This window comes from Leptodactylus fuscus, chromosome 11, assembly GCF_031893055.1.
Source record: "Leptodactylus fuscus isolate aLepFus1 chromosome 11, aLepFus1.hap2, whole genome shotgun sequence".
Taxonomy (NCBI): Eukaryota; Metazoa; Chordata; class Amphibia; order Anura; family Leptodactylidae; genus Leptodactylus; species Leptodactylus fuscus.
In genome coordinates, this window is record NC_134275.1 from 76,419,510 (window position 1) to 76,434,609 (window position 15,100).

Below are 15,100 nucleotides of genomic sequence, written 5' to 3' on the forward strand. Positions count from 1 at the left end.
GTGATATACAGTCCGTGGTCATGTGATACACAGTCCATTGTCATGTGATATACAGTCCATGGTCATGTGATATACAGTCCAGGTTCATGTGATATACAGTCCATGGTCATGTGATACGCAGTCCAGGTTCATGTGATATACAGTCCATGGTCATGTGATATACAGTCCATGGTCATGTGATATACAGTCCATGTTTTATGAAAATTATCAGTAAACCATTATAAACCAGTCTCCAGAGTCTGTTGCCACTACCCAGTGGTGTGAGTAAAGTCTTGTGGCCCCCGATGCAATCTTATGTCCAGGGCCCCGCACCTCATCCCTACAGTGAATTCTTGATAGTGATGGTTACGGGTGCTAAGGACTTTAATCATCCTTAATGTGGTCGGGTAATCTGGGGGTCTTCGTGGCTTATGGGCCAGATGGAAGCTGCAATCTCAGTACTGATGCCGCTGATTATGGGCCCCCTAAGGCTCCTCGGCCCCAGTGTACTGCACCCTCTGCACCCCCACAAGTTACACCCCGCCAATACCCCCGCACTACATGAAACTATTAGTGTTGTCTGTTCCACTTTTGATCAATGCTAATCTTCAGCAAACACACGGGCCTTTTATATTTGTGGAAAACTTATTTTTCAAAATGTGTTATGAAGATTTTTTATGTAAATGAGAAGACTTACGTGTAATCGCAACCAAAACTCACTGTCATAGAAATCAGTTCTACACCCAGGAGGAAGGAGACTCTTATAGGACTCTATCCTGTAATTCTCATCTATAAATTCTTAGAGAAGTCTCAAATAGATGAAACTAAAATATCACCAAAATGTAAAAATACATAACAGAGAAAACCAAAATGACAGGTGAGAGGCCGCCTACGCCAGGTTATTCTACTCACTAATATTGCACCAGGTTGTGTTTACAGCCAAACCCCTAAGGATATTAATTAAAGGGTCTCAACCCACCCCCGTCACTGGCAAGGACTGAAAGTGTCTCTTATTAAAGCTGCCCCTATACACAGACAGATCTCCAGACTCTCTCCTATAGATATAGAGGATTTAAGATCGCAACTAAAAAAAGACCAAAGTGCTAAAGATTGTCTTAGTCCATCCCTATAAATCAGGGGTCAGCAACCTTTGGTTCTCCAGCTGCTGTGACACTACAACTACAAGCTGGGAGTTGTAGTTTTGCAACAGCTGGAGAGCCATACGTTCCCTACCCCTGCTATAAATGAATTGTAGGGTAACTCTCCTTAGCGCCCCCTATTGGAGCTGCCCTTATACAGAGACAGATCTCCAAGTCTTCTCCTATAGATACAGTGGGTTTGAGATTGCGGCTAGCAAAAGACCAAAGGGCTAAAGATTATTTTAGCCTATCCCTAGAAGTGAATTGTAGGATATCGCTCCTTAGTCGCTTATCCCTATAAGAATTACAGCCACTCAGATATGGCAGCAAACACCACAACACATGTCTTACAAGAGCGTTCCATGAGACACAGACTCAGATATATTTACCCTCGGACTTCCATACCAGGCTAATGGCTAGTGTCCATATTCTATCATATATCACTATAGTGTCCCTACAGATAATACACAATACAGACATGAGGGCTCATTTACACCTGATATCCCTATCCTATGGCTTTAAGTATCTGTATGTGCGCTTCCCTGTATGTTGTTTCTGACATAGTTCACTATTTGTCCTCCTTCCGCAGACACATTAGTTATCCCTATGTAATAAAAAGAGTCACGCCGCTGGTTTTTGCTGTTTCACCTGCCAAAAATATTGGAATAAAAAGCAATCAACTAAAATGGTCCGAATAAAAAACACATCTGCCCCTGCAACATATGACGCCCTGTACAGCCCATACACAGGAATATTAAAGAAGTGACAAATAGCTAAGAAATGTATTTATTCTTTTTAAAGTTTTTTTTATTATTACTTATTGAGACCTAAGAACAGCTGTACACCTCTGGCATTCTAATCACCCCCATACTACACATATACAGACGTCATATTTGCTTCACAGTAATTTCCATAACAACAAAGTCGCGCAAATGCAATTTTTCTAATTCTTCCGCATTCTGAATTTTTTCCAGTTTTCCAATGCACCATATGGAATATTAAACAGTATCCTAATGAACTACATTGTGTCCTGCAAAAATCTGGCCCCCAAATGGCCCAGTGAGCAGAAAAATAAAGGCGGGGAGTAAAAAACAAAAATTGAAAACTGGATGTGGTGGGAAGGGGTTAAGGCATTTTTTGCAACACAAGTATCAAAGCGAACAGTTGAAGTCAATATTCTGAATCTGTATACGGTCTTAACCAACAGGTGCTGAGATGTTTTTGAAAATATTGTGTTAATATTCCCCATTACTAACATGGGTGTCAAGGACTTGCCGGGGTGAGGGGGCTCCATACTAGGAAAGCAGTCATGCAAACATCCAGGCAAGTCTTGCAGCCTTCACTATTCTTAAGGGTTCTTAAGGTGAGTGCAAATGTTTTTTTTCTTTTTGCACACCTCCCCTGCGCCTCCACCTAATAAACTATAGGGTCTGAGAAGACCCTAAAATATTTCACTTCCATTTCAATCCAAACAAGTTCAGACTGAAACAAACCGGAGGTGGATGAACCTGAGAGAAAGCGAATCTTCGGAGGTTCGTCTATCTCTAGTGGGCAAGGACAGGACAACCAGTTCTGGAGACTGAAGAGCTTAATAATAAGCATCAATTTTCTTATTAATTCTCTCACAATCGCCAGTGATTTCCCTACAAATCTGTGAATGAGCTTCTGTAATTGGGTATTCTGGGACATCCACCCTCTGTGGAGCACTGCACTTGCTTTCTATGCCCCTGAGGCTTAGAATTGTCACTAATGGTCAGGGGGAGATGTCCGTGTCCTCTACTGAGGATCTGTGAGACAAGTCTATGCACAGAGGTGGCTGGATGTTCTACCAGATGTTCTCTGGGATCGAATGGATTTAGAGTTCACTGACAATGGGCAGATTTATGAAGGCCGGTGTATTGTATGGACCAAGAGATTAAGGAGAGAGTGCAGCCTGCTGGAGGTCTTGATGTCGGGATGGAAATCTACACCACGTAGGAACATTTCTGATGAATTCAGGGCCATTTTTCAGTAAAATGGATGGAGTTACCAGACACACAGACAAGCAAAGGACACATCGTAGGTGGAGATTTAACAAGCAAAGTGTGTCAGAATTCTTGTGTAATTTGTGCCCATAAAACTATTGTGACCAACGTTCATCAAGGCCATAGACAATAGGGATTGTGGTATAAATTGCAACACCATATGCCATAAATGTGCCAAGAAACTTTAAGCCCCCTACTAAGTGGTCCAATGTCAGACTCGACAGTCACACTCGATTCATCAAACAGGACCAGACATTTGCACAGTTTAGAACTGTCTAGTGCAAACCTACACTGACCTAATACTTCTACACTATTAGTAAATCTGCCCCAGGGTCCCCATAATAATGACAGCTACACAACCCCCTATAGACAGAGGTCGCCATGAGCCACCATAATAAATAATGGCCAGGTGATCACCTAAACTGTGACCCCCATACACAGACTCTACAACGGGTCCTGCCAACGGCTCCTGCCAACGGGTCCACAATAACCAAGACGTGACCATGGTAGGAAGCTATATGTAATGTAGAAATAATGTATTACAATGTTTGATGATTTCTTCACTAGGAATTTAGTAGAACCAGGGGTGAGACCCTCAGATGGCGCCCTGGGATCCCTGTCCTCGTACGCATTTTAGCTGACCATTAAGTTTGACCAACATAATCCCCAAGACATGACAACCAATATAAAAACATGGTTTAAAAATGTTAAGAAAGCTAAAACATCTAAACACATAAAAAAAAGTGGCAGAAGGGGAAAATGTTATATTCTACTTATAAATGACTACGGTAAAAAAAAAATTTTGTACTAAAATTAATCCGACATGAGAGAGCATAAAAGTTCTTACAGAGCAAAGTCAAAGAAAAATTAAAAAATGCAGAGAGTCCAATCTTTTTAAAAAATATGATCTTTAGGTAATAATATATCATGGTGTATATGAGGGATCATGGTGTCACAGGGCAATGTTTTTCCACTGTTGAAATTTCTAATTTCCCTTTTGGTCGGTCTGATTTGTAGAATGTAATAGATCTTTCTTTTTCCTTCTCGGCTCCCTCGATGTTTGGACTAATAATTGGTTTAGTGGGAATTGTTGGGATTCTCCGGGGTCCTCCCAGTTGGATGAGGTTAGTTGGTGAGGGACATGTTCTGCTCCTCTAAGGATCTATTAGAAATCTCAGTTATTGCCATAGATGCTCGTCTGAGGGACCGCTCCTCGTATTCTGGACAATATAAATTCTGAATATTTGTATATACTGAATGATACATTGAGATCAAGAAGGAGACAATAGAGGACGTCAGTGAAGATCATATACAGGTAACAGAGAGAACATCTCCTGCTCTTATCATGGGACCTGAGATTGAAGGTCGGCCCCTTACCCCCGTTATATTCCCATACATTTATCTAAATAATGTTTTAGAAAATGGTAAAATAAAAAACCTCTTTCCCAGAGTTTCCCATTTATTCATTTTACATTTTCTATTTTCTTTTGCTTTTAGCTAAACATTCCATAAGACAGAAACAATTTTGCAGACATACACAATAAAAGAGATGACCTCAACTTCTAAAACCAGAAAATGTTCCAACAAAATAAAGTAAAATAAATTCTGCCACTTCTTAGGGCCAATATGGAAGACTTTACAGCTCATCTTTTTTGGAAACTTGGTTGGAATATTTGCTTAATTTTCCATCAATACAGGAGAGGCTGTAGATAATGTGAGCACAGACGTGTGTGATATTCTAGGAGAGATGGGTAACCATAAGATAACAGAATACAATGAAAATGAATTCCTTTATGGCAAACCTGATAAGTTCGCCCAGTACATCTTAATGTCTGGTCCATCATTTTTGCACATCATATTTCCTCCTCTCTAGTGACTAGTCAGTTTTGGGCTGAGGTTTCTTGACCCCAGCAAAGAAGATACTTTTTTGGATCACCCTCCATCTATAGAACAGATTATATGCATTTATTAAATTGTGATCTTTCTTATCACTTGATACATCATCAGTATGGCTGGATTCACACGGCTATAATACATCCATGTTATACAGACAGTATTACAGCTGACCCAACCTAGATCCAAGATCTCTGCAATGGGTTAACCTTCCTTACAGCAGCCGGGCGTGGTCGACTGTTTGACTGACTGCGGTGTCAACCAATGCGCGCTAGGCATGGGCAGCTGGGCTGTTTACTTGGGACCACCCCTTGCCTATTTAAGGGGGCTGGTCTGGACGCCCGGCGCTCTAAGATCAATTCTCAAAACCTGAATGATATGTGTGTATGTGTGCGCGTGCGCACGGGCGGGCGCGTGTTTGCGCCTAGGCTCCAGCCTGAACAAAATATCAGTTGGCCTTAGCTAGCAAATACCCCTGAGATAGCAATGCCATTGTTAGTTGGGCAGCTTTCTGCCTTGTGTGTTGTCTGTGAATAATCTCAGCTGGCCTTAGCTAGTTTTACCCCTAGTCAGTATTCACACTGACAGCTGGTTTGGCAGTAGTTGCCTTGTGGGTTGGGTGGAGCTGTAGCGCCCAGTGTTAGTCGGTCTCTGTCTAGTCCAGGTGTTCCAGGGCCACTCTGATCTGCGCAGGTCTCTGGTTAGTTTTGTTTAGCTGGCGGTGACACTAACTGCTAGACTGTGTTCACACCAGAGTGTTATAGCAGATCAGAGTCCAGTAGGCTCCGCAGGATATTAGTTTATTTTAGTTTTTTTTCTATATCCTGCTGACTGTAACAGTCCATTAGACTGGCAGACATGATGAGACTTGGGGCTGTAATATGGTCTATATAATACAAACCTATTCTATCCATATGAATCCTGGATGGGCCATTTCTTGGTCCTCAAGTGCTCGAATCCTTTGACAAACTATTTGGAAACTACATGTGTGGCCGTAGTGACTGTCACCGAACATTCCCCTTTCCTGGATAAAAATGGCTGAGGAGAATTTGTAGTGATATGAGTGAGATGGATTCCTTTTAGGGGGACGTGGTGTTTCTCGATAGATGATGATAACCAATGAGACATTTGTAGTAGATATTAGAGACACCGAGACATTGGCTGAAGAGGAACAATTGGCTGGATAATTTCTCAGATGTTTTCTTACATTTTTCTCTGATCCTCTTCCATATACATGGACCTCTAGAAGACGATATCAGAAACCTCAATAGAATAAGGACCTGTCGGCTTAAACTCCTATTACAACTTCCTGACCCAATTCTCAATATTCTTTTAATGTGATAATATTGATCATTGCTATCAGATGTGACTCATATTTTGATTGTCTCATGTAGACATGGAGTCCATGAATGAAACTCATGCTGGGTTCATACTGTTGGGCTTCACCTTCACTTCCAACTCTTATCTTTCTTCTTAGGTGCCTACACCATCTGCATTACAGGGAATTTCTTTATTTCCTTCCTTATCGTCTTACAACATCAGCTTCACACCCCGATGTATATGTTGATTGTAAACCTGGCAATGGTGGATGCTACGTTTACCTCTATCATTATACCGAGGGCCTTGTATGGGCTCCTCTCTGGAGACACCTACATCTCCTTCCTTGGATGTTTTATGCAGCTTTTCTTTTTCTTGGCAGTGGGTAACATGGAGAGCTTTCTTCTGGCAATCATGGCTTTTGACCGATACGTTGCAGTCTGTCATCCATTACGTTATTTATGTAATAATGAACAGAAGGACATGTATCTGCCTGGTGGCCTCCTCCTGGATCATCGTGAGCCTACATTCCACTTTGTACACGGCCATGGCTTCTACCCATTCCTACTGTGGTTGGGTTCTTCAGCACTTCTTCTGTGATTTTCCCATCATCATGTTGTTGTTCTGTCCAAATAATGTAGCCACTGAACAAATGATTCTCTTCATTGAAGGAACATCCATAATTTCTAGTCCATTGCTCTTCATCCTGGGGTCCTATATCCTCATCATTAGAGCTGTGGTGGATCTAAGTACATCACAAAGTAGGTGGAAGACCTTCTCCACCTGCTCCTCTCACCTCACCATGGTCATCTTGTTCTACGGTACAGTCATGTTTATGTATTTCCAACCGATATCCATCTATTCTCCAACTTATGACCAGGTGATCAGTATAGTGTACACTTTTTTCTGAATGTCCCTATTAAAATTTAACTTTTATTATTTTTAGTTAAAACGAAGATCCCTAAACAATATGTTACTAACTGTGCAGGACATGAGTTTTCTGATATGGGACTTCCTTATAGGGTTAACTGTAGTATTCAGCCCTCACTCAAACACTTGTAAATAAACCACTTTCACTGCATTCTTGCATAACCCTATATTCAGATCCAGTATCCCTTTACAAGTCACCAGCACACCGATATCATTACACTAAATGTCCCCTGGACACTATTGTATTTGTAACAATTTTAGTGAGTAATGTCCCTGTTATATTGCTATTTAACCTGGTCCTGTCGATCCTAAAGAACCAGGCTGCCAAACACTGGACCCTCACCCGATATTCACTATAATATACATGCCTCGACGCGTTTCCCTAACTGTTCATCAGGAGGTATATATGAGAGTAGCGTAATTGCACGATAGATGTGCAATTGATAGGACTCCTGGCAATGGTGGATGCTATGTTTACCACTATTATTATACCAAGGGCCCTGTATGGGCTCCTCTCTGGAGACACAGACATCTCCTTCCATGGATGTATCATGCAGCTTTTCTTAGCAGTGGGTAACATGGAGAGCTTTCTTCTGGCAATCATGGCTTTTGACCGATACGTTGTAGTCCGTCATCCATTACGTTATTTGGTAATAATGAACAGAAGGACATGTATTTGCCTGGTGGCCTCCTCCTGGGTCATTGTGACCCTTCATTCCACTTTGTACACAGCCATGGCTTCTACCCATTCCTACTGTGCTTGGGTTCTTCAGCACTTCTTCTGTAATTACCTGTCGTTATGTTGTTGTTCTGCCCAAATAATGTAGCCACTGAACAAATGATTATATTCATTGAGGGAACTACCATCATCTTCAGCCCAGTGCTCTTCATCCTGGGGTCCTATATCCTTATCATTAGAGCAGTGCTAAAACTAAGTACATCTCCAAACAGGTGCTCTCCGCCGCAAAACCGTTTTTTTAAAACCGGACACAGAGTACTGCATGTCCGATTCTGTCCGATTTTAAAAAATCGGTTTCGCAGCGGAGAGCATAAAACGCTCACTGGCGCTCATGGTCGGACGTCTTTCAATCCCATTCAAATGAATAGGCTTGAAAAATGCCGGCAGGTTTCCGTTTCCTGCCTCTGTTTTGTGCAGGAAACGGAAACCTGCAGAACGGAGACCGGGCGCAGATGTGAACGAGCCCTGAAAGTGACAGTGACATAATACAATGACCCAGTATTACAGAAACCATAAGAAGGCTTGTTATTTAGTAAAACCACATATGGGTACAGGAGACCAATTTTAGCTGACGAAAAAAGTGTGTGACAAGCTGCGACTCCCAGGCAGGTTCCCCTGTACAGATAAAGGATTGTGTGTCATACTATTAATAAAATGAGTCCATATGTAATAGTCCAGCCAGTCTGCGACCCACTGACCAGAACGGGTGGTGTAGTCGTGTCAGAGGGAAAATCACCAGAGGCTCAAATACAAATATACAAATACAGGAACCAACTTTACTATGGTCGATTGTAACTGGGCAAGAAAACATATTTACATGCAGAAGATAAAGCAGAGTATGGTCAGTAGGCACACAAGATGGAGGACACTCCTTACCACACTCTCAGGCTACGTCTTCAGTTCCATGTGATGTAGGTGTTTTCTGGACCAGTGTGGGCCGACCAACCAGATCAATTCCCCTGACGACGTCTCCCAGAAGAAGCAAAGCTTCTCCTATTTATCTACTTCTGCAAGAAAACAGAGGAATCTCTACGTTGTGTTAACCCATCGCTATAATAGTCCGTGAGACATGTGCAGCATGGAATAACCACCATTAGGCCCCATCTTGTGGAAATGCAGCTTTCTTTGGTGCACATATTTCTGTGTTTATTGAGCCAATATCAGGATTGGATTGGAGAGAAGTAAGAAGTAGAAGAGATTCCTGGATACTTCCCATTCTTGGAAACAAAATCTGCAATAATAAAAGCTGCACAACATGGGGCCTTAGCCTTACTTTTGGAGTCTCACTTGTCTTGGGTCGGGACTTGTATATGGTCCTCCACTATCTCCCACCTAAGGAGAATATGTTTATGTCGTACACCAAGGTCATACATGTGATTCCTCAGACACAACATGATGGAGATGTTCCTGATCCCCTTCGCTCTCCTACATTATAATAGAATGTGGGGTCACCAATTATAGCCAACAACTGTCACCCAAAAAAAGTCAAATAGAGTCAACAGTAAAAGCGTCTCGGTAACGAAAACCACAGTCGCACAATGGCGGCTTATCTTCATATATATTTTTTATCTATTTGACCTTTATTTTTTGCTTAATTTACCCCTGTAATAAATATCCATTGTGCCGTCAGTAATTGTGTCTAATGGGAATTACTATAATATCTACGATTATATCGATGTTGTCAATAATTCTCTCAATTACGGATGATTTCCCTACATACTTGTGAATGAGCTCTTGTAATTGGGTATTCTGGGAATTGTCGTCTCTGCGGATCACTGCACTTCATTTATATGTCCCATTGGCTTAGACTTGTCATAGCTGATCAGGAGGGAGATGCCGTGTCCTCTGCTGAGGGTCTGTAAGACAAGTCTATTCACTGAGATGGTTGAATATTCTGCCCGATGCTCTTTTGTACATGAGATATCACTGGACTTGGAGTTCAGTTTTGTCTTCTCCATAGTCTTTAGAAATTTCCACTAATCCAGACCATAAGAGCGCTCAGGACCATCAGTCACGATGGGGATGGTGAACGTGTAAATGACTGAAGTTCAGTAGAAACTTTGCTCCTCACTTCTGTCCGTTGTCTCATCTCACTTATGATGGAGGTGAAGAATGAGACCCGGAGTGGCTTCATCTTACAGGGATTTTCTGAGATGCCGCACCTCCTCCTCCCTCTCTTCTCCGTCTTCTTAGGAGCCTACATCATCTGCATTGTAGGAAACGTCTTCATTTCCCTGCTCATCATTTCACAACCTCAACTCCAGACTCCAATGTACGTCCTGATGGGGAATCTCGCCCTAGTAGATATAAGCTTCACATCCACTACCATTCCAAGGGCCTTGTATGGGCTCCTCTCTGGAGACACCTACATCTCCTTCCATCACTGTTTCATACAACTCTTTTTCTTTCTCGCAGTGGGTAACATGGACAGTTTCCTTCTGGCTATCATGGCCTTTGACCGATACTCTGCAGTGTGTCATCCATTGCGATACTTTATTATTATGAGTAAGAGGACATGTGTCAGTCTGGTGGCCTCCTCCTGGGTCATTGTCAGCCTTCACTCCACTCTCTACACAGTTATGAATTCTTCCCGTCCGCACTGTAAATGGGTGATACCTCACTTCTTCTGTGACTTGCCCGTGGTAATGTTATTGTCTTGTTCAGTGTCTTCTGCCATTGAACAAATGGGTGTGTTCATTGAATGCGCTGTAATAATCTTTAGTCCAGTGCTCTTCATCTTAGGGTCCTACATACTGATCATCAGAGCTGTGCTCAAGCTCCGCACCTCAAAAGGAAGATGGACGACCTTCTCCACCTGCTCCTCTCACCTCACCATGGTCGTCATCTTCTACAGCACAGTCATATTCATGTATTTCCGACCAAGCTCCATCTACTCTCCAGCCTATGACCGAGTGATCAGTATCGTCTATTGTCTATTTATCCCAATGTTTAACCCTTTTATATACAGTATGAGAAATAAGCAGGTGAAATCCGCTGTAAAAAGAGCTTTAGTACGAGCGTCCAGCTGAGAGAACCTGCCAGATCCTAAATATCGTCTCTAGAAGATAGAAGATGCTGTGACTCTATTTAGGGGAATATTTCTATTGCAGGAAAATGTTAAAATCTTGAAATATCTGAAATTCTGTTGTCAATAAATATGATATGTATGTGTGTGTGTATATATATATATACACATACATATCGTATATTGTTTGCTCCATGATATGTGAGTTACCTGGTATGGAGTTCTAAGACCAAAGACACGTCCTTCAATGGTGACAGTTCTTTATTGTATTCTTTATGTTGCTATTAGTCTATATGGTCAGATGGAATATATTTTACATGATAGAATATCACACTGCTGTAATATACATACAGGGTGGACCATAAGTAAGGCTACACCCTGATATGGAAACATCCAAAGTCTCCGAATCTCACTCCCTTGGACTTCTAACTCTGGGGCCATTTGAAGGCCATGGTGTCCTCTGTGAAGATCCAGGACATGGGGCATCTGAAACATCCTTTAGTGGGTTACTGTCATTGCTCCATGTCATAAACTGTTAGGACTGTGCAGCACGTGCGGCCATAACATCAAAGTCGCAGCCTGTTCCTCTGCGCAGTCCGGCAGTCATAGGGTTAATTCTCTTTGCAGCAGCCGGGCGTGGCCAACTGTCTGACTGACTGGGGTGTCGACCAATGTGCGCTCAGCGTGGGCAGCTGGGCTGTTTCCTTGGGACCGCCCCTTCCCTATTTAAGGGGGCTGGTCTGGACGTCCGGCGCTCTAAGATCAAATCTCAAATCCTAATTGGTGTGCGTGCGTGTGTGCGCATGCGCGTGTCTGAGTTCCAGCCTGTATAATCTTAGTTGGCCCTAGCTAGTAAATGCCATGAGATAGTAATGCCATCATTAGTTGAGCAGCAGCTGCCTTGTGTGTTGTCTGTGAATAATCTCAGTTGGCCTTCGCTAGTGTTCCCCTCAGTCAATATTCACACTGATAGTTGGTTTGGCAGTAGCAGCTTTGTGTGTTGGGTGGAGCTGTAACGCCCAGTGTTAGTCGGTTTCCGTCTAGTCCACGAGTTCTGGCTACACAGTTTTATTGTAGCGGCCGCTCTGATCTGCGCAGGTCTCTGTGATTTTGCACCCGGTTACTTTGGTTCTCTGGCAGTAACTGCCAGGCCGTATTCACACCAGGGTGTTCAGCAGTTCAGAGTCCAGTGGGCTCTGCAGGGTTTTGTTTTTTTAATAAATCCTGCTGACCGTAACATAAACTTGTCAATAACCCGATTCAGAATAAAGCAATGTTAAAGATGAGCACACCATTGTTTTTCTTGTGCAATTCTCCATGTGTTTGATGTTTCACATGACGCCATTGAAAAAAGTAAAGTTGAATCCAAAATGGCAGCTTTGCAGTTGGCCATCATGGGTGTCACCAGCCTCAAATGTTTCCCCCCTCCCATGTACTAATATGTCACAAATGGTAAGGTGATATCAGCGACCACCTCCATTTTCTCTGGGTGTATCCATACTTATGGCCCGCCTGTACTTCTTGAATCTGCACATGAAAATGTTGCTGCGTCTCTCACCTAAATGTCAGGGCTGGACAGAAAAGCCAGTCAGATGTAACCACGGTGGTCCAAACCCCTTCAAGATGTCTCCTAAGCCAGTGCTATGCAGGAGGCACAGTCTATGGAGACCCAGTTGATATAAAGTATGACATGGACATGAACCAGGACCAGTATCAGGGACTAGTGAGTGCTGCTGGGTGTAGGTGTGCATGCACATGGGCAGGTGATACCTAAGGTGGTTTACTGATCGATTCAAATGTGCACAGGCAATGCGTTTCGACAATGAACCGGCGTCATCATCAGTCCAACTGGAAAATGATAACGATAGATAGAAAGGGAAAGATAAATAGTTACAAAAATAGATATAAAATAATAGATATAATAATATAAAAATATAAAAATATAAGTATTGAAATAAATTATATAATAATAATAATAATAATACTACATCATGAGCCACTGAGTCGTGTAAGACGTGAGACAATATACAGATTATGGCTATTAGAAGAGGGAACAAATATCCAAAAATACAACTTCTCTGTGGCAGGGTGGGGATAAACGGAGGCATCTGACAGATGTAAGGTCTTGTTTCATTGGAAGGAATGGGGTTTATATCATAAATTGCCAGACACAAACTTTCACTCTCGGACATACAGCCCACAGACAAGCAAAGGAGACCCCATAATAAGAACCCTCTAATATTGACAGCTACACGTCCCCTATTATCAGAGCTCTCCATGGGCTTCCATACACAGGGTCCTCCATAGGCAGATTCTACCAACACTACAGACTCTCCTGGCAACAGGCCCAACATAACTAAGACGTGATCATTGTAGGAAGTTAGATTTCTTAAGAATGAAGGACCTCAGATAGATCCCTCATCTAGTCCAACATCAAGTGGACCAACATAATCCCCAAGACATATGAGAGGCCCATATCTAGAGAAATGGCTTTAGGTGCCGGGACCTCGAGGTCAACCACTTGGCATCTTGTGTATGACTTTAGAAGCTGTACAGTTACAGTGATGGTTGCGACACCATCTTAGAATACTGTTACTAATAATTGCAGCATCATAGAACAGCAAGGTCAAAGAAAAAAAAAGAAATGTAACCCCCAGAATGCAGAGAATGGAAAAAAAAGATGACCATAAGGGGTTAATATACCAGGAATCATGGTACCACAGGGCGATGTTTTTCCATTCTTAAAAATTGAAATCTTATTTGGTCTAATTTTTTTTATTTATTGCTTATTTCTTTTTCCTTCTCCTCGGCTCCCTCGATATTTGGACTAATATTTGGTTTAGTGGGAATTGTTGGGATTCTCCGGGGTCCTCCCAGTTGGATGAGGTTAGTTGGTGAGGGACATGTTCTGCTCCTCTGAGGATCTATTAGAAACCTCAGTTTTCGCCATAGATGATCGTCTGAGGGATCGTGCCTCGTATTCTGGACAATATAAACCCGGAATATTTGTGTATACTAAATAATACATTGAGATCAAGAAGGAGACAATAGAGGACGTCGGCTAAGATCATATACAGGTAACACAGAGAACATCTCCTGCTCCCACCATGTTATACACAAGTCCCCAGATTCAGGGAATGTCACTTACACCAGTGATACATGTACAGGTATATACTGCTGTATAGTGATAGTCACATATGTTTGTCTACATAACATTTCAGCAACAAAAAATTTAATTTTCACTGTCACTCATTTCTTTAAGTTTTATGATTTTCTTTCACTTTTCGAAAACCATTACATAAGCCAAAAACTATTCTCAACACACAAGAAAAAAAGATGGCATCTACTAAAACCAGAAAACCCCAAAACCAACAACAAGGTAAGTATGACACCTTCTTATATAAATAACAAAAAAGCAACTATTGCAATTTCATATCAAAATTTATTAAGTATCAAAAATATGGACAAACATGAAAAAACAAATGCAAGTGCAAGGAAAGAATTGGAAAAATAGGGTACCAAGATGGAATCAGGTCCCCATGTATTGCTACATAACACCTAAGGGAGGTAAGTACACTAGTATAAAATGGCAAAATTGAGATAGTCTAAGGCCATAAGGCGGCCAAAGTTAATGTAATTCCTTTATGCCAATATATCAATAGTCAAGTACCCCTAATTCGACAGAAAAACATATCCTGGACCACCGATAGCTGTAAAAACAAGTCTGCATCTCACTAAAAGCAGCACAAAATGAATATGACTCAGGACTTACCCATGTGGGTAGTGTGGTATGAGCAACCAAGGGACCGGTCCCTATTCTCCAATGGCCCGACGCGCGTTTCGGCACGCAGCCTTCCAATTCTTTCCTTGCACTTGCATTTGTTTTTTCATGTATGTCCATATTTTTGATACTTAATAAATTTTGATATGAAATTGCAATAGTTGCTTTTTTGTTATTTATATAAGAAGGTGTCATACTTACCTTGTTGTTGGTTTTGGGGTAACTGTTATTATGGTAAGGACACAAAAGTGGGTATGGCCAGTTAATTTTAAT

General features: G+C 41.9%; 1 protein-coding gene across 1 annotated transcript; it reads left to right on the plus strand.

The window, feature by feature from the left end:
* The first annotated feature begins 10,120 nt into the window (after window positions 1-10,120).
* LOC142185514 (olfactory receptor 1L6-like) lies at window positions 10,121-11,050 on the plus strand. The gene has a single exon (XM_075260941.1). It carries the CDS (start codon window positions 10,121-10,123, stop codon window positions 11,048-11,050), a length of 930 nt encoding a protein of 309 aa, XP_075117042.1.
* The last annotated feature ends 4,050 nt before the right edge of the window (window positions 11,051-15,100 follow it).